Consider the following 18,311-nt stretch of genomic DNA (forward strand, 5'->3'; position numbering starts at 1 on the left):
GCAGTGTGTCCCTATAGGCGCTACTTGTGTAGCTCACATCACAGCGGAGCTATTATACCTGCGGTACATCTGCTCTCCCTGAGGATGGCGACCGTCCTTAAGCGCCTGCACATCGTTAAACAGGATACGTATCATGGAGTCCGCCTTGTCCAGATCCCGCTCAATGTCTGCCGCCCGTTGTGGCTGCTTCCCAGCGTTCAGCAGGCGGATATTCTGAAACAACATATAAACAAGTCATTAGGACACCCTCACCCACGATCTCTGGCGGGAAGGCCTGTAGCCAGCCACCCCTGTAATAACGTGACCACTATTATATGTGGTCTATGTCCACCATAACCAGCACTCTACCGGAAGGCCTACCGGCACTGGACCCACACGCATCAAATATATATTGTGGAACACCAAGTCGCTTCCTTTACCCCTTTCTGAGCACATCCTGCAAACATGGCAATGTACAGGTGATGAATGACCACTAGCGACTTACCGTCTGCAACAAGGCATCGGCCTGGTTCAGCTGCTCCTCACACAGTCCGGACTCCATCTGCAGTTTGCTGACGATGCGCTGCAGACGCTCCAGCCTAGAGATGAGACAATCAGACTGTAAGCTCTTCAGACAAGGACACCGCCTGTAACTTCCCCGTCTCTCACTTCTCAGCATCTATCCTTTACATGAAATACTTGATAAAGATGTAGCTCACGGCTTAGCCCGTGGCTTTGTGGTATACCTGCATGAATAGGATCCCAGTTCCGGGTATGCTCACAGGAAGATAACAAGGACTGGCAGTGTTCTGCACAGCTTTGTACATTGCGACAGATAAGGTGACACAGATGTGACAGCCAGCGCTCTAGAATGCAGTGTGCCGGTAGGAAGCAGTTCTGTGCCAGTGACTTGTACCGGCCTCTCCCTTACTTCAAATTCCACAATACAGACTTCAACAAATAAGTTGAACGTCAAACAAAACTTTCCCAGCCAACTCATCCTGGCAGACACCGCGGCAGTGCTGCTACAGACACAGCTACACCAGGAGGATTCTCAGTGTAAATGTGAGTCACAACGCTCTGCAGACCCCACCCCCTTTGCAGAAGCTCTCACCTATCCTGAATGTGTGCACTCTCCAATCATAGCTGTGACACTGACAGATGTGCAGTGCTGCGGATCCCCTCCTCTAGCCGCCGCCCGGCCCACACTGCCCTAACGGGCTGGATGTAATTACTGAGGCATGACTCACCGCACCACACTCTTCTCCTATTCATAACTACTCTGCTGTGCTTCTTATAGAGGGACGCATGACTCTGTGGTCTGGATCGTTCACGCTGACTTTAGTACTGAAGTTTGTGCAACATCTCTGCAAATGGTCTCATGTAGGAAACGGCATTTGGCACAATCCAGCTTAACCCTGACGTTCCGGAACGATAACAGATTTTCTTACTTTCTCTGGCAGCTGCAGAGTGAGTTCCCCAGAACGGAGGTGTGAGTCATGGAGGAACCCAGCCAGTCACTATACCCTAGCAAATGTCCCCGTTTCCAACACAAACACTGGTTGCTAAAGGTCTGCTGAAACCGCAACTGCTTATCCATTACTATGCATCTAAATGCTATGTGCCATGGTTTATAGTGGTCCTTTATAATGACCAAGTTATAGAAACCTCAAAGGTCTATGCTACATGTATATGGAGTCCTACAAACCTCACATGTATCTTCTCCATTTATCTAGATCTCTCTTTAAGCCTCACTGGTCTCCTCTCTATTCATCCAAATCTCTCTCTAAGCCTCAGCGGTCTCCTCTCCATTCATCCAGACCTCTATCTAAGCCTCAGAGGTCTCTTCTCCATTCATCCAAATCTCTCTAAGCCTCAGAGGTCTCTTCTCCATTCATCTAGACCTCTATCTAAGCCTCACAGGTCTCTTATACATATACCAAGACCCCTATCTAAGCCTCACAGGTCTATTATACATAATACCAAGACCCCTATCTAAGCCTCACAGGTCTATTATACATAATACCAAGACCCCTATCTAAGCCTCACAGGTCTCTTATACATATACCAAGACCCCTATCTAAGCCTCACAGGTCTCTTATACATATACCAAGACCCCTATCTAAGCCTCACAGGTCTCTTTATATATTTATAAAAGGAGATTATACCGGCACTCCAAACATCCATAGATTACTTAGCTGCGGTGCCCTCCAGGTCAATGAAGACTAAATATACTGGAAGAATCGGCAGCACTCAAGCAGACTGTCACAGAAATGCAAAAACGTGTCCCTTTCTTAGCCTACATGTTTCGGGGAAACTCCCCGTCTAGCCCTGAGGACGGGGAGTTTCCCCGAAACATGTAGGCTAATAAAGGGACACGTTTTTGCATTTCTGTGACAGTCTGCTTGAGTGCCGCCGATTCTTCCAGTATATATATATATATATATATATATATATATACCAAGATCCCTATCTAAGCCTCATAGGTCTCTAATACATATACCAAGACCCTCTCTAAGCCTCACAGGTCTGCTTTCCATTCATCTAGACCTCTCTTTAAGCCTCACTGGTCTCCTCTCCATTCATCCAAACCTCTCTCTAAGCCTCACAGGTCTCCTTTCCATTCATCCAGACCTCTATCTAAGCCTCAGATGTCTCTTTTACATATACCAAGACCCCTCTCTAAGCCTCACAGGTCTCTTCCCCATTCATCCAGACCTCTCTCTAAGCCTCACAGGTCTCCTCTCCGTTCATGCAGACCTCTCTCTAAGCCTCACAAGTCTCTTCTCCATTCATCCAGACCTCTCGCTAAGCCTCACAAGTCTCTTCTCCATTCATCCAGACCTCTCTCTAAGCCTCACAGGTCTCCTCTCCGTTCATCCAGACCTCTCTCTAAGCCTCACAAGTCTCTTCTCCGTTCATCCAGATCTCTTGCTAAGCCTCACAGGTCTCCTCTCCGTTCATCCAGACCTCTCTCTAAGCCTCACAAGTCTCTTCTCCGTTCATCCAGACCTCTCACTAAGCCTCACAAGTCTCTTCTCCATTCATCCAGACCTCTCTCTAAGCCTCACAGGTCTCCTCTCCATTCATCCAGACCCTTCTCTAAGCCTCACAGGTCTCCTCTCCATTCATCCAGCCCCTTCTCTAAGCCTCACTGGTCTCCTCTCCATTCATCCAGACCTCCTCTTTTACCTCTCCAGTTCTATACGCAGTAACTTTTCTCTCTCCAGGATGGACACATGTAGCTTCCCCCACTCCTTCTCCACATCTAGGGGATGATAGCCAGCTGGTACCTTCAGCTGTCCAGACTTAACTGCACCCTAAGAGAGGACAACAGAGGCAGAGGCACAGGTCAGATGAGGGGTATATGGGTTAGGTACTGTACATGGACAGTGAAGGGAGAGGGACGAGCCAGATGAGTATATGGGTTAGATACATGGACAATGAAGGGTATACGGGTGAGATACATGGATAGTGAAGGGAGAGGGACGAGTCAGATGAGGGGTATATGGGTTAGATACAGGGATAGTGAAGGGAGAAAGACGAGTCAGATGAGGGGTATATGGGTTAGATACATGGATAGTGAAGGGAGAGGGATGAGTCAGATGAGGGGTATATGGGTTAGATACATGGATAGTGAAGAGAGAGAGGCGAGTCAGATGAGGGGTATATGGGTTAGAGACATGGACAATGAAGGGAGAGGGATGAGCCAGATGAGGGGTATATGGGTTAGATACATGGACAATGAAGGGAGATGGATGAGCCAGATGAGGGGTATATGGGTTAGATACATGGACAGTGAAGAGAGAGAGGCGAGTCAGATGAGGGGTATATGGGTTAGATACATGGACAGTGAAGAGAGAGAGGCGAGTCAGATGAGGGGTATATGGGTTAGATACATGGACAGTGAAGAGAGAGAGGCGAGTCAGATGAGGGGTATATGGGTTAGATACATGGACAGTGAAGAGATAGGCGAGTCAGATGAGGGGTATATGGGTTAGATACATGGACAGTGAAGAGAGAGAGAGGCGAGTCAGATGAGGGGTATATGGGTTAGATACATGGACAGTGAAGAGAGAGAGACGAGTCAGATGAGGGGTATATGGGTTAGATACATGGACAATGAAGGGAGAGGGATGAGCCAGATGAGGGGTATATGGGTTAGATACATGGACAGTGAAGAGAGAGGAGAGTCAGATGAGGGGTATATGGGTTAGATACATGGACAGTGAAGAGAGAGACGAGTCAGATGAGGGGTATATGGGTTAGATACATGGACAATGAAGGGAAAGGGATGAGCCAGATGAGGGGTATATGGGTTAGATACATGGACAATGAAGGGAGATGGATGAGCCAGATGAGGGGTATATGGGTTAGATACATGGACAGTGAAGAGAGAGAGACGAGTCAGATAAGGGGCATATGGGTTAGATACATGGACAATGAAGGGAGATGGATGAGCCAGATGAGGGGTATATGGGTTAGATACAAGGACAGTGAAGAGAGAGGCGAGTCAGATGAGGGGTATATGGGTTAGATACATGGACAGTGAAGAGAGAGAGACGAGTCAGATGAGGGGTATATGGGTTAGATACATGGACAATGAAGGGAAAGGGATGAGCCAGATGAGGGGTATATGGGTTAGATACATGGACAATGAAGGAAGATGGATGAGCCAGATGAGGGGTAAATGGGTTAGATACATGGACAGTGAAGAGAGAGAGACGAGTCAGATGAGGGGCATATGGGTTAGATACATGGACAATGAAGGGAGATGGATGAGCCAGATGAGGGGTATATGGGTTAGATACATGGACAGTGAAGAGAGAGAGGCGAGTCAGATGAGGGGTATATGGGTTAGAGACATGGACAGTGAAGGAAAAGAGACGAGCCAGATGAGGGGTATATGGGTTAGATACATGGGCAATGAAGGGAAAGAGACGAGCCAGATGAGGGGGTAAATGGGTTAGATACATGGACATTGGATGGGTTAAGTCAGACAGATCTGTAAAAGCCTGCACGATTACTGTATGAGATGGTACTCACCTCCAGAGACTGGTACTGCAGCTTAGACTGGTTCTTGTCGGCCTCCTTACTGGGGAGCTCTGTCTCTTTAAATTTCAGGAACTGACGCCACAGAATCTGGAGTCAATAGGAGAGTTACAGTATAAATACGCTCATTGTCATCATCTCTGGTGTCATTGGTCAGTGCTCTGGGAGATCTGCCGTGTGAGCAGGATATAGATTATGTTCATAGTGACGCTGTATAACTATAGAGTGCGATCAGTGATGTGACGATAGGGAGCGCGTCGCCAGTAATGCAGGGAGCACGTCCACCACTAATGCAGGGGGCACGTCCACCACTAATGCAGGGAGTGTGTCACCAGTAATGCAGGGAGCGTGTCACCAGTAATTTCCCCAGTAATACATATTGCGTGTTTCCAGTAATACACGGAGTGTGTCTCCAGTAATACTCGGAGAATGTCCCCAGTAATACTCAGAGAGTGTCCCTAGTAATACTCAGAGAGTGTCTCCAGTAATACCCAGAGTGTCCCCCAGTAATACTCAGGGAGTGTCCCCAGTAATACTCAGAGAGTGTCCCTAGTAATACTCAGAGAGTGTCTCCAGTAATACCCAGAGTGTCCCCCAGTAATACTCAGGGAGTGTCCCCAGTAATACTCAGAGTGTCCCCCAGTAATACTCAGAGAGTGTGCCCCAGTAATATTCAGAGAGTGTGCCCCAGTAATATTCAGAGAGTGTCCCCCAGTAATACTCAGAGAGTGTCCCCCAGTAATACTCAGAGAGTGTCCCCCAGTAATACTCAGAGAGTGTCCCCAGTAATACCCAGAGAGTGTCCCCCAGTAACACTCAGAGTGTCCCCGGTAATACCCGGAGTGTGCCCCCAGTAATACTCAGAGTTTCCCCCAGTAATACCCAGAGAGTGTCCCCCAGTAATACTCGGAGAGTGTCCCCCAGTAATACTCGGAGAGTGTCCCCCAGTAATAATCAGAGAGTGTCCCCCAGTAATAATCAGAGAGTGTCCCCAGTAATACTCAGAGAGTGTCTCCAGTAATACTTAGAGAGTGTCCCCAGTAATACACAGTGTCCCCCAGTAATACTCAGAGAGTGCCCCCCAGTAATACTCAGGGAGTGCCTCCCGGTAGTGCAGTGTACGTGTCCTCCAGTAATACCCAGAGTGTCCCCAGTAATAAACAGAGAGTGTTCCCCAGTACTACTCAGAAAGTGTCCCCAGTAATACCCAGAGTGTCGCCAGTAATACCCAGAGTCCCCAAGTAATACTCAGAGAGTGTCCCCCAGTAATACTCAGAGAGTGTCCCCCAGTAATAATCAGAGTGTCCCCAGTAATACCCAGAGAGTGTCCCCAGTAATACTCAGAGAGTGTCCCCCAGTATTACCCAGGGAGTGTCCCCAGTAACACTCAGAGAGTGTTCCCCAGTAATAATCAGAGTGTGTCCCCAGTAATACTCAGAGTGTCCCCAGTAATACTCAGAGTGTCCCCAGTAATACTCAGAGTGTCCCCAGTAATACTCAGAGAGTGTCCCCAGTAATACTCAGAGAGTGTCTCCAGTAATACACAGTGTCCCCCAGTAATACTCAGGGAGTACCCCCCAGTAGTGCAGTGTGCGTGTCCTCCAGTAATACCCAGAGTGTCCCCAGTAATACACAGTGTCCCCCAGTAATACTCAGAGAGTGCCCCCCAGTAATACCCAGGGAGTGCCCCCCAGTAGTGCAGTGTGCGTGTCCTCCAGTAATACCCAGAGTGTGCCCAGTAATACTCAGAGATTGTCCCCAGTAATAAACAGAGAGTGTCCCCAGTAATACCCAGAGAGTGTCGCCAGTAATACCCAGAGCCCCCAAGTAATACTCAGAGAGTGTCCCCCAGTAATACTCAGAGAGTGTCCCCAAGTAAAACTCAGAGAGTGTCCCCCAGTAATAATCAGAGTGTCCCCAGTAATACCCAGAGAGTGTCCCCAGTAATACTCAGAGAGTGTCCCCCAGTATTACCCAGGGAGTGTCCCCAGTAACACTCAGAGAGTGTTCCCCAGTAATAATCAGAGTGTGTCCCCAGTAATACTCAGAGTGTCCCCAGTAATACTCAGTGTCCCCAGTAATACTCAGAGTGTCCCCAGTAATACTCAGAGAGTGTCCCCAGTAATACTCAGAGAGTGTCTCCAGTAATACACAGTGTCCCCCAGTAATACTCAGGGAGTACCCCCCAGTAGTGCAGTGTGCGTGTCCTCCAGTAATACCCAGAGTGTCCCCAGTAATACACAGTGTCCCCCAGTAATACTCAGAGAGTGCCCCCCAGTAATACCCAGGGAGTGCCCCCCAGTAGTGCAGTGTGCGTGTCCTCCAGTAATACCCAGAGTGTGCCCAGTAATACTCAGAGATTGTCCCCAGTAATAAACAGAGAGTGTCCCCAGTAATACCCAGAGAGTGTCGCCAGTAATACCCAGAGCCCCCAAGTAATACTCAGAGAGTGTCCCCCAGTAACACTCAGAGTGTCCCCGGTAATACCCGGAGTGTGCCCCCAGTAATACTCAGTGTCCCCAGTAATACTCAGAGTTTCCCCCAGTAATACCCGAAATACCCGGAGAGTGTCCCCCAGTAATACTCAGAGAGTGTCCCCCAGTAATACTCGGAGAGTGTCCCCCAGTAATAATCGGAGAGTGTCCCCCAGTAATAATCAGAGAGTGTCCCCAGTAATACTCAGAGAGTGTCCCCAGTAATACTCAGAGAGTGTCTCCAGTAATACACAGTGTCCCCCAGTAATACTCAGGGAATACCCCCCAGTAGTGCAGTGTGCGTGTCCTCCAGTAATACACAGTGTCCCCCAGTAATACCCAGGGAGTGCCCCCCAGTAGTGCAGTGTGCGTGTCCTCCAGTAATACCCAGAGTGTGCCCAGTAATACTCAGAGATTGTCCCCAGTAATAAACAGAGAGTGTTCCCCAGTACTACTCAGAGAGTGTCACCAGTAATACCCAGAGAGTGTCGCCAGTAATACCCAGAGAGTGTCGCCAGTAATACTCAGAGAGTGTCCCCCAGTAATACTCAGAGTGTGTTCCCCAGTATTACCCAGGGAGTGTCCCCCAGTAATACTCAGAGAGTGCCCCCCAGTAGTGCAGTGTGTGTGTCCTCCAGTAATACCCAGAGTGCCCCCAGTAATACTCAGAGATTGTCCCCAGTAATAAACAGAGAGTGTTCCCCAGTAATACCCAGAGTGTGTCCCCCAGTAATACCCAGAGAGTGCCCCCAGTAATACTCAGAGAGTGTCCCCCAGTAATAATCAGAGAGTGTCCCCAGTAATAATCAGAGAGTGTCCCCAGTAATAATCAGAGATTGTCCCCAGTAATAAACAGAGAGTGTTCCCCAGTACTACTCAGAGAGAGAGTGTCCCCAGTAATACCCAGAGTGTCGCCAGTAATACCCAGAGTCCCCAAGTAATACTCAGAGAGTGTCCCCCAGTAATACTCAGAGAGTGTTCCCCAGTAATACCCAGAGAGTGTCCCCAGTAATACTCAGAGAGTGTCCCCCAGTAATAATCAGAGAGTGTCTTCAGTAATACTCAGAGAGTGTCCCCAGTAATACTCAGAGAGTGTCCCCCAGTAATACTCAGAGAGTGTCCCCCAGTATTACCCAGGGAGTGTCCCCAGTAATACTCAGAGAGTGTTCCCCAGTAATAATCAGAGAGTGTCCCCAGTAATACTCAGTGTCCCCAGTAATACTCAGAGAGTGTCTCCAGTAATACACAGTGTCCCCCAGTAATACTCAGAGAGTGTCCCCCAGTAATAATCAGAGAGTGTCCCCAGTAATACACAGTGTCCCCAGTAATACACAGAGTGTCCCCCATTAATACTCAGAGAGTGCCCCCCAGTAATACTCAGAGAGTGCCCCCCAGTAAAACTCAGAGAGTATCCCCCAGGAAAACTCAGAGAGTATCCCCCAGTAATACACAGTGCCCCCCAGTAATACTCAGGGAGTGCCCCCCAGTAGTGCAGTGTACGTGTCCTCCAGTAATACCCAGAGTGTCCCCAGTAATACTCAGAGATTGTCCCCAGTAATAAACAGAGAGTGTTCCCCAGTACTACTCAGAGAGTGTCCCCAGTAATACCCAGAGTGTCGCCAGTAATACCCAGAGTCCCCAAGTAATACTCAGAGAGTGTCCCCCAGTAATACTCAGAGAGTGTCCCCCAGTAATACTCAGAGAGTGTTCCCCAGTAATACCCAGAGAGTGTCCCCGGTAATAATCAGAGTGTCTTCAGTAATACTCAGAGAGTGTCCCCAGTAATACTCAGAGTGTGTTCCCCAGTATTACCCAGAGAGTGTCCCCCAGTAATACTCAGAGAGTGCCCCCCAGTAGTGCAGTGTGTGTGTCCTCCAGTAATACCCAGAGTGTCCCCAGTAATACTCAGAGATTGTCCCCAGTAATAAATAGAGAGTGTTCCCCAGTAATACTCAGAGATTGTCCCCAGTAATAAACAGAGAGTGTTCCCCAGTAATACCCAGAGTGTCCCCCAGTAATACTCAGAGAGTGTCCCCCAGTAATACTCAGAGAGTGTCCCCCAGTAATACTCAGAGAGTATTCCCCAGTAAAACTCAGAGAGTGTCCCCCAGTAATACTCAGAGAGTGCCCCTCAGTAATACTCAGAGTGTCCCCAGTAATACTCAGAGAGTGTTCCCCAGTAATAATCAGAGAGTGTCCCCAGTAATACTCAGTGTCCCCAGTAATACTCAGAGAGTGCACCCCAGTAATACTCAGAGAGTGCACCCCAGTAATACTCAGAGAGTGCCCCCCAGTAGTGCAGTGTGCGTGTCCTCCAGTAATACCCAGAGTGTCCCCAGTAATACACAGAGAGTGTTCCCCAGTAATACTCAGTGTTCCCCAGTAATACCCAGAGTGTCCCCAGTAATACCCAGAGAGTGTCCCCCAGTAATAATCAGAGAGTGTCCCCCAGTAATAATCAGAGTGTCCCCAGCAATACACAGTGTCCCCCAGTAATACTCAGAGAGTGTCCCCAGTAATACTCAGAGAGTGTCCCCAGTAATACTCAGAGAGTGTCCCCAGTAATACTCAGAGAGTGTCCCCAGTAATACTCAAAGAGTATCCCCCAGTAATAATCAGAGAGTGTCCCCCAGTAATAATCAGAGAGTGTCCCCAGTAATACTCAGAGAGTGTCCCCCAGTATTACCCAGGGAGTGTCCCCAGTAATACTCAGAGAGTGTTCCCCAGTAATAATCAGAGAGTGTCCCCAGTAATACTCAGTGTCCCCAGTAATACTCAGAGAGTGTCTCCAGTAATACACAGTGTCCCCCAGTAATACTCAGAGAGTGCCCCCCAGTAATAATCAGAGAGTGTCCCCAGTAATACTCAGAGAGTGTCCCCAGTAATACCCAGAGAGTGTTGCCAGTAATACTCAGAGAGTGTCCCCCAGTAATAATCAGAGTGTCCCCCAGTAATACTCAGAGAGTGCCCCCCAGTAGTGCAGTGTGTGTGTCCTCCAGTAATACCCAGAGTGTCCCCAGTAATACTCAGAGATTGTCCCCAGTAATAAACAGAGAGTGTTCCCCAGTAATACCCAGAGTGTCCCCCAGTAATACTCAGAGAGTGTCCCCCAGTAATACTCAGAGAGTATTCCCCAGTAAAACTCAGAGAGTGTCCCCCAGTAATACACAGTGTCCCCAGTAATACTCAGAGAGTGCCCCCCAGTAATAATCAGAGTGTCCCCAGTAATACTCAGAGAGTGTCCCCCAGTAATACTCAGAGAGTGTCCCCCAGTAATACTCAGAGAGTATTCCCCAGTAAAACTCAGAGAGTGTCCCCCAGTAATACACAGTGTCCCCAGTAATACTCAGAGAGTGCCCCCCAGTAATAATCAGAGTGTCCCCAGTAATACTCAGAGAGTGTCCCCAGTAATACACAGAGTGTCCCCCAGTAATACTCAGAGAGTGCACCCCAGTAATACTCAGAGAGTGCCCCCCAGTAGTGCAGTGTGCGTGTCCTCCAGTAATACCCAGAGTGTCCCCAGTAATACTCAGATTGTCCCCAGTAATACACAGAGAGTGTTCCCCAGTAATACTCAGTGTTCCCCAGTAATACCCAGAGTGTCCCCAGTAATACCCAGAGAGTGTCCCCCAGTAATAATCAGAGAGTGTCCCCAGTAATAATCAGAGTGTCCCCAGCAATACACAGTGTCCCCCAGTAATACTCAGAGAGTGTCCCCAGTAATACTCAAAGAGTATCCCCCAGTAATAATCAGAGAGTGTCCCCAGTAATACTCAGTGTCCCCAGTAATACTCAGAGAGTGTCCCCAGTAATACTCAGAGAGTGTCTCCAGTAATACACAGTGTCCCCCAGTAATACTCAGAGAGTGCCCCCCAGTAATAATCAGAGAGTGTCCCCAGTAATACTCAGAGAGTGTCCCCCAGTAATACTCAGAGTGTCCCCAGTAATACTCAGAGAGTGTCCCCAGTAATACTCAGAGAGTGTCCCCAGTAATACTCAAAGAGTATCCCCCAGTAATAATCAGAGAGTGTCCCCCAGTAATAATCAGAGAGTGTCCCCCAGTATTACCCAGGGAGTGTCCCCAGTAATACTCAGAGAGTATTCCCCAGTAATAATCAGAGAGTGTCCCCAGTAATACTCAGTGTCCCCAGTAATACTCAGAGAGTGTCCCCAGTAATACTCAGAGAGTATCCCCCAGTAATACTCAGAGAGTATCCCCCAGTAATACTCAGAGAGTATCCCCCAGTAATACTCAGAGAGTATCCCCCAGTAATACTCAGAGAGTGTCCCCCAGTAATACTCAGAGAGTGTCCCCCAGTAATACTCAGAGAGTATCCCCCAGTAATACTCAGAGAGTGTCCCCCAGTAATAATCAGTGTCCCCAGTAATACTCAGAGTGTCCCCAGTAATACTCAGAGTGTCCCCAGTAATACTCAGAGAGTGTCTCCAGTAATACTTAGAGAGTGTCCCCAGTAATACACAGTGTCCCCCAGTAATACTCAGAGAGTGCCCCCTAGTAATACTCAGAGAGTGCCTCCCGGTAGTGCAGTGTGCGTGTCCTCCAGTAATACCCAGAGTGTCCCCAGTAATGCTCAGAGATTGTCCCCAGTAATGCTCAGAGATTGTCCCCAGTAATAAACAGTGTGTTCCCCAGTAATACTCAGAGAGTATCCCCCAGTAACACTCAGAGTGTCCCCGGTAATACCCGGAGTGTGCCCCCAGTAATACTCAGTGTCCCCAGTAATACTCATAGTTTCCCCCAGTAATACCCGAAATACCCGGAGAGTGTCCCCCAGTAATACTCGGAGAGTGTCCCCCAGTAATAATCAGAGAGTGTCCCCCGTAATACTCAGAGAGTGTCCCCAGTAATACTCAGAGAGTGTCCCCAGTAATACTCAGAGAGTGTCCCCCAGTAATAATCAGAGAGTGTCCCCAGTAATACTCAGAGAGTGTCTCCAGTAATACTTAGAGTGTCCCCAGTAATACACAGAGAGTGCCCCCTAGTAATACTCAGAGAGTGCCTCCCGGTAGTGCAGTGTGCGTGTCCTCCAGTAATACCCAGAGTGTCCCCAGTAATACTCATAGATTGTCCCCAGTAATAAACAGAGAGTGTCCCCCAGTAATACTCAGAGAGTGTCCCCAGTAATACCCAGAGAGTGTCGCCAGTAATACCCAGAGTCCCCCAGTAATACGCAGAGAGTGTCCCCCAGTAATACTCAGAGAGTATCCCCCAGTAATACTCAGAGAGTGTCCCCAGTAATACAGTGTCCCCCAGTAATACTCAGAGAGTGCCCCCCAGTAATACTCAGAGAGTGTCTCCAGTAATACTCAGAGAGTGTCCCCAGTAATACTCAGAGAGTGTCTCCAGTAATACACAGTGTCCCCCAGTAATACTCAGAGAGTGCCCCCCAGTAATACTCAGAGAGTGTCTCCAGTAATACACAGTGTCCCCCAGTAATACTCAGAGAGTGCCCCCCAGTAATACTCAGAGAGTGTCTCCAGTAATACACAGTGTCCCCCAGTAATACTCAGAGACTGTCCCCAGTAATGCTGGCAGTGTGTCACTGTGAGTGTAACTACAGTGAGTGTCTCTTAAGTGGTAGCGTGATGTACAGATTATCTCATGACACGCTAAGACCTGATCATGGGATAAAGACGATCATGGGATAGACGACAACTATTTCACCAGTTAAACACATAAACATTGCAGCCTGAGAATCATTATGTGACAGACATTACTATAGTGCTTTGTGTGTGTGCTTCCAGCCTGATCACCGTGCACAGACAGACACACGCACTGTCACTAGGACACACATTACTGCTGCACAGTGGTTAGCGGTGCTGTGTGTGTGCTTCCAGCCTGATCACCGTGCACAGACAGGGGCACGCACTGTTACTAGGACACACATTACTACTGCACAGTGGTTAGCGGTGCTTTGTGTGTGTGCTTCTAGCGGGGGACCTCTGTAGTTGTGGAGTTCTCCCAGTGTTTGTGTGTGTGTGTGTGTATACGTGTGCTTCTAGCTGGAGACCTCTGTAGTTGTGGAGTTCTCCCAGTGTTTGTGTGTGTGTGTGTGTGTGTGTGTGTGTGTGTGTGTGTGTGTATACGTGTGCTTCTAGCTGGAGACCTCTGTAGTTGTGGAGTTCTCCCAGTGTTTGTGTGTGTGTGTGTATACGTGTGCTTCTAGCTGGAGACCTCTGTAGTTGTGGAGTTCTCCCAGTGTTTGTGTGTGTGTGTGTATACGTGTGCTTCTAGCTGGAGACCTCTGTAGTTGTGGAGTTCTCCCAGTGTTTGTTTGTGTGTGTGTGTGTGTGTGTGTGTGTGTGTATGTATGTATGTATGTATGTATGTATGTATGTATGTGTGTGTGTGTGTGTGTGTGTACACGTGTGCTTCTAGCTGGGGACCTCTGTAGTTGTGGAGTTCTCCCAGTGTTTGTGTGTGTGTGTGTGTGTGTGTGTATGTGTGTGCTTCTAGCTGGGGACTTCTGTAGTTGTGGAGTTCTCCCTGTGTGTGTGTGTGTGTGTGTGTGTGTGTGTGTATACGTGTGCTTCTAGCTGGGGACTTCTGTAGTTGTGGAGTTCTCCCAGTGTGTGTGTGTGTGTGTGTGTGTGTGTGTGTGTGTGTGTGTGTGTATACGTGTGCTTCTAGCTGGGGACCTCTGTAGTTGTGGAGTTCTCCCAGTGTGTGTGTGTGTGTGTGTGTGTGTGTGTGTGTGTGTGTGTGTGTGTGTGTGTATATACGTGTGCTTCTAGCTGGGGACCTCTGTAGTTGTGGAGTTCTCCCAGTGTCTGTGTGTGTGTGTGTGTGTGTGTGTGTGTATACGTGTGCTTCTAGCTGGGGACCTCTGTAGTTGTGGAGTTCTCCCAGTGTTTGTGTGTGTGTGTGTGTGTGTGTGTACGTGTGCTTCTAGCTGGGGACCTCTGTAGTTGTGGAGTTCTCCCAGTGTTTGTGTGGGTTTCCCCTAGATCCTCCTGAGCGTCAGCTCTGGGGTACCTCAATCTCCTCATAGCTGGCTGGGAACCTCTTCTCCTCAAAGATGATGGTGTAGTGTCTGATCCACTGCAGCAGCATGGTTACCCTCTCGTAGTACTCGTGCCACCGCAGCTCCAGCTCCTACAAGAGAAAAGACCATGAAACGCACGGATCTCTGCAGACACCGAGCTGTCCCCGCCTCCACAGCTCCAGCTACTCACATTGGCTCTGACTCCGTCCTGCACGTCGGGGACCCTTGGCATGGCATCGTACAGAGAAGACACGTAGGTTATGATGGATTTCTCATCAGGCTGCGGGACATCAACATCTAAAGAGAGAGACGTGGAAATGTCATCACCAGGACGCAGCATCTCCTCTCCCCATGTGCCATACAGAATGCCCTCATCTCTCACCCTCAGGGTCCAGCAGTCTGGTGACACCAAGGTCCTTCTCAGCTACCCCAAACGCTTGATCCAGGTTCTCCAGGTTGCTCTGACGGTAAACCCTGGTCATGTCTATGAGCATTGGCCTGTGGGAAGGAGGAGACTCCGGTTACCATACACGACGGCCATAAGAGGAGACATATAATATCACCTGCTGTAAGTCTCTGTAAGACACACCAGGGAATAACCCGTTTCCTATATACCGGAGGTTATGAATGCAGCCGACTTACAGGCACGCTCTCGTCCCATATGACAACAATGCCCGCCAATTAATTACGGACGTTATATATCAGATGTAGCCAAATACACAACAGCACCACCCCGGTCACTGCAATTATACTGCACAAGTCACTGCCATTACACTGCATACATGTCACTGCAATTACACTGCACACAGGTCACTGCAATTACACTGCACACAGGTCACTGCAATTACACTGCACACAGGTCACTGCAATTACACTGCACACAGGTCACTGCAATTACACTGCACACAGGTCACTGCAATTATACTGCACACAGGTCACCGCAATTATACTGCACACAGGTCACCGCAATTACACTGCACACAGGTCACCGCAATTACACTGCACACAGGTCACCGCAATTACACTGCACACAGGTCACCGCAATTACACTGCACACCGGTCACCGCAATCATACTGCACACCGGTCACTGCAATCATACTGCGCACAGGTCACTGCAATTACACTGCGCACAGGTCACTGCAATTACACTGCGCACAGGTCACTGCAATTACACTGCGCACAGGTCACTGCAATTACACTGCGCACAGGTCACTGCAATTACACTGCACACAGGTCACTGCAATTACACTGCACACAGGTCACTGCAATTACACTGCACACCGGTCACTGTAATCATACTGCACACCGGTCACTGCAATCATACTGCACACAGGTCACTGCAATTACACTGCGCACAGGTCACTGCAATTATACTGCGCAAAGGTCACTGCAATTACACTGCGCACAGATCACTGCAATTACACTGCGCACAGGTCACTGCAATTACACTGCACACAGGTCACTGCAATCATACTGCACAGCGGTCACTGCTATCATACTGCACACAGGTCACTGCAATTACACTGCACACAGGTCACTGCAATCATACTGCACACAGGTCACTGCAATCATACTGCACACAGGTCACTGCAATCATACTGCACACAGGTCACTGCAATCATACTGCACACAGGTCACTGCAATTATACTGCACACAGGTCACTGCAATTATACTGCACACAGGTCACTGCAATTATACTGCACACAGGTCACTGCAATTGCACTGCACACAGGTCACTGCAATTACACTGCACACAGGTCACCGCAATTACACTGCACACAGGTCACTGCAATTACACTGCACACAGGTCACCGCAATTACACTGCACACAGGTCACCGCAATTACACTGCACACCGGTCACCGCAATCATACTGCACACCGGTCACTGCAATCATACTGCGCACAGGTCACTGCAATTACACTGCGCACAGGTCACTGCAATTACACTGCGCACAGGTCACTGCAATTACACTGCGCACAGGTCACTGCAATTACACTGCGCACAGGTCACTGCAATTACACTGCACACAGGTCACTGCAATTACACTGCACACAGGTCACTGCAATTACACTGCACACCGGTCACTGTAATCATACTGCACACCGGTCACTGCAATCATACTGCACACAGGTCACTGCAATTACACTGCGCACAGGTCACTGCAATTATACTGCGCAAAGGTCACTGCAATTACACTGCGCACAGATCACTGCAATTACACTGCGCACAGGTCACTGCAATTACACTGCACACAGGTCACTGCAATCATACTGCACAGCGGTCACTGCTATCATACTGCACACAGGTCACTGCAATTACACTGCACACAGGTCACTGCAATCATACTGCACACAGGTCACTGCAATCATACTGCACACAGGTCACTGCAATCATACTGCACACAGGTCACTGCAATCATACTGCACACAGGTCACTGCAATTATACTGCACACAGGTCACTGCAATTATACTGCACACAGGTCACTGCAATTATACTGCACACAGGTCACTGCAATTGCACTGCACACAGGTCACTGCAATTACACTGCACACAGGTCACCGCAATTACACTGCACACAGGTCACTGCAATTACACTGCACACAGGTCACCGCAATTACACTGCACACAGGTCACCGCAATTACACTGCACACCGGTCACCGCAGTCATACTGCACACCGGTCACCGCAATCATACTGCACACCGGTCACCGCAATCATACTGCACACCGGTCACTGCAATCATACTGCACACCGGTCACTGCAATCATACTGCGCACCGGTCACTGCAATTACACTGCGCACAGGTCACTGCAATTACACTGCGCACAGGTCACTGCAATTACACTGCGCACAGGTCACTGCAATTACACTGCGCACAGGTCACTGCAATTACACTGCGCACAGGTCACTGCAATTACACTGCGCACAGGTCACTGCAATTACACTGCACACAGGTCACTGTAATTACACTGCACACCGGTCACTGCAATCATACTGTGCACACCGGTCACTGCAATCATACTGCGCACAGGTCACTGCAATTACACTGCACACAGGTCACTGGAATTACACTGCGCACAGGTCACTGCAATTACACTGCGCACAGGTCACTGCAATTACACTGCACACAGGTCAGTGCAATCATACTGCACAGCGGTCACTGCTATCATACTGCACACAGGTCACTGCAATTACACTGCACACAGGTCACTGCAATTACACTGCACACAGGTCACTGCAATCATACTGCACACAGGTCACTGCAATCATACTGCACACCGGTCACTGCTATCATACTGCACACCGGTCACTGCTATCATACTGCACACAGGTCACTGCAATTATACTGCACACAGGTCACTGCAATTACACTGCGCACAGGTCACTGCAATTACACCAGAGGATTACGCTGCACACAGCTCAGTGTAACTATAGTATACTGTAAGTAAACTAGACAGATGACACTGCACCTATAGTACTGTACAGTATATAAAGGACACTGCACCTATAGTACTGTACAATATATAGAGGATACTAACTATAGTACTGTACAGTGCTTAAAGTGGTCCTAGAGAGGTGGTGGAACTCACCCCCCTCCCCACGGCGCCCATGAAATAACCCCCCTCCCCACGGCGCGCGCAGCAAAAAGGGGGTGTGGTCTCAAAAAGAAAGGGGCGTGGCCACACAATAGTAATAATGCCCACAGTAGTAGTACCCAAGTGGAAATTTTGAAGTGGGGGTATGGAAAAGTGAAGGGTGCAATTATGTGCGCGCCGAAGGCGCGCGCACTCCTG

General features: G+C 49.0%; 1 protein-coding gene across 1 annotated transcript in view; it reads right to left on the minus strand.

Moving 5' to 3' along the window:
- Window positions 1–18,311, minus strand: part of PLEC (plectin) — a 647,147-nt gene that overhangs the window by 427,563 nt on the left and 201,273 nt on the right. The window contains exons 7-13 of the mRNA XM_063924739.1: window positions 14,895–15,010; window positions 14,703–14,809; window positions 14,503–14,622; window positions 5,026–5,121; window positions 3,172–3,299; window positions 485–578; window positions 59–213 (exon numbers count right to left, since the gene is read on the minus strand). Of these exons, the coding sequence (XP_063780809.1) occupies window positions 59–213; window positions 485–578; window positions 3,172–3,299; window positions 5,026–5,121; window positions 14,503–14,622; window positions 14,703–14,809; window positions 14,895–15,010 (816 nt within the window). The remainder of the gene's footprint in view (window positions 1–58; window positions 214–484; window positions 579–3,171; window positions 3,300–5,025; window positions 5,122–14,502; window positions 14,623–14,702; window positions 14,810–14,894; window positions 15,011–18,311) is intronic.

The sequence above is a fragment of the Pseudophryne corroboree genome, chromosome 5 (assembly GCF_028390025.1).
Source record: "Pseudophryne corroboree isolate aPseCor3 chromosome 5, aPseCor3.hap2, whole genome shotgun sequence".
NCBI lineage: Eukaryota > Metazoa > Chordata > Amphibia > Anura > Myobatrachidae > Pseudophryne > Pseudophryne corroboree.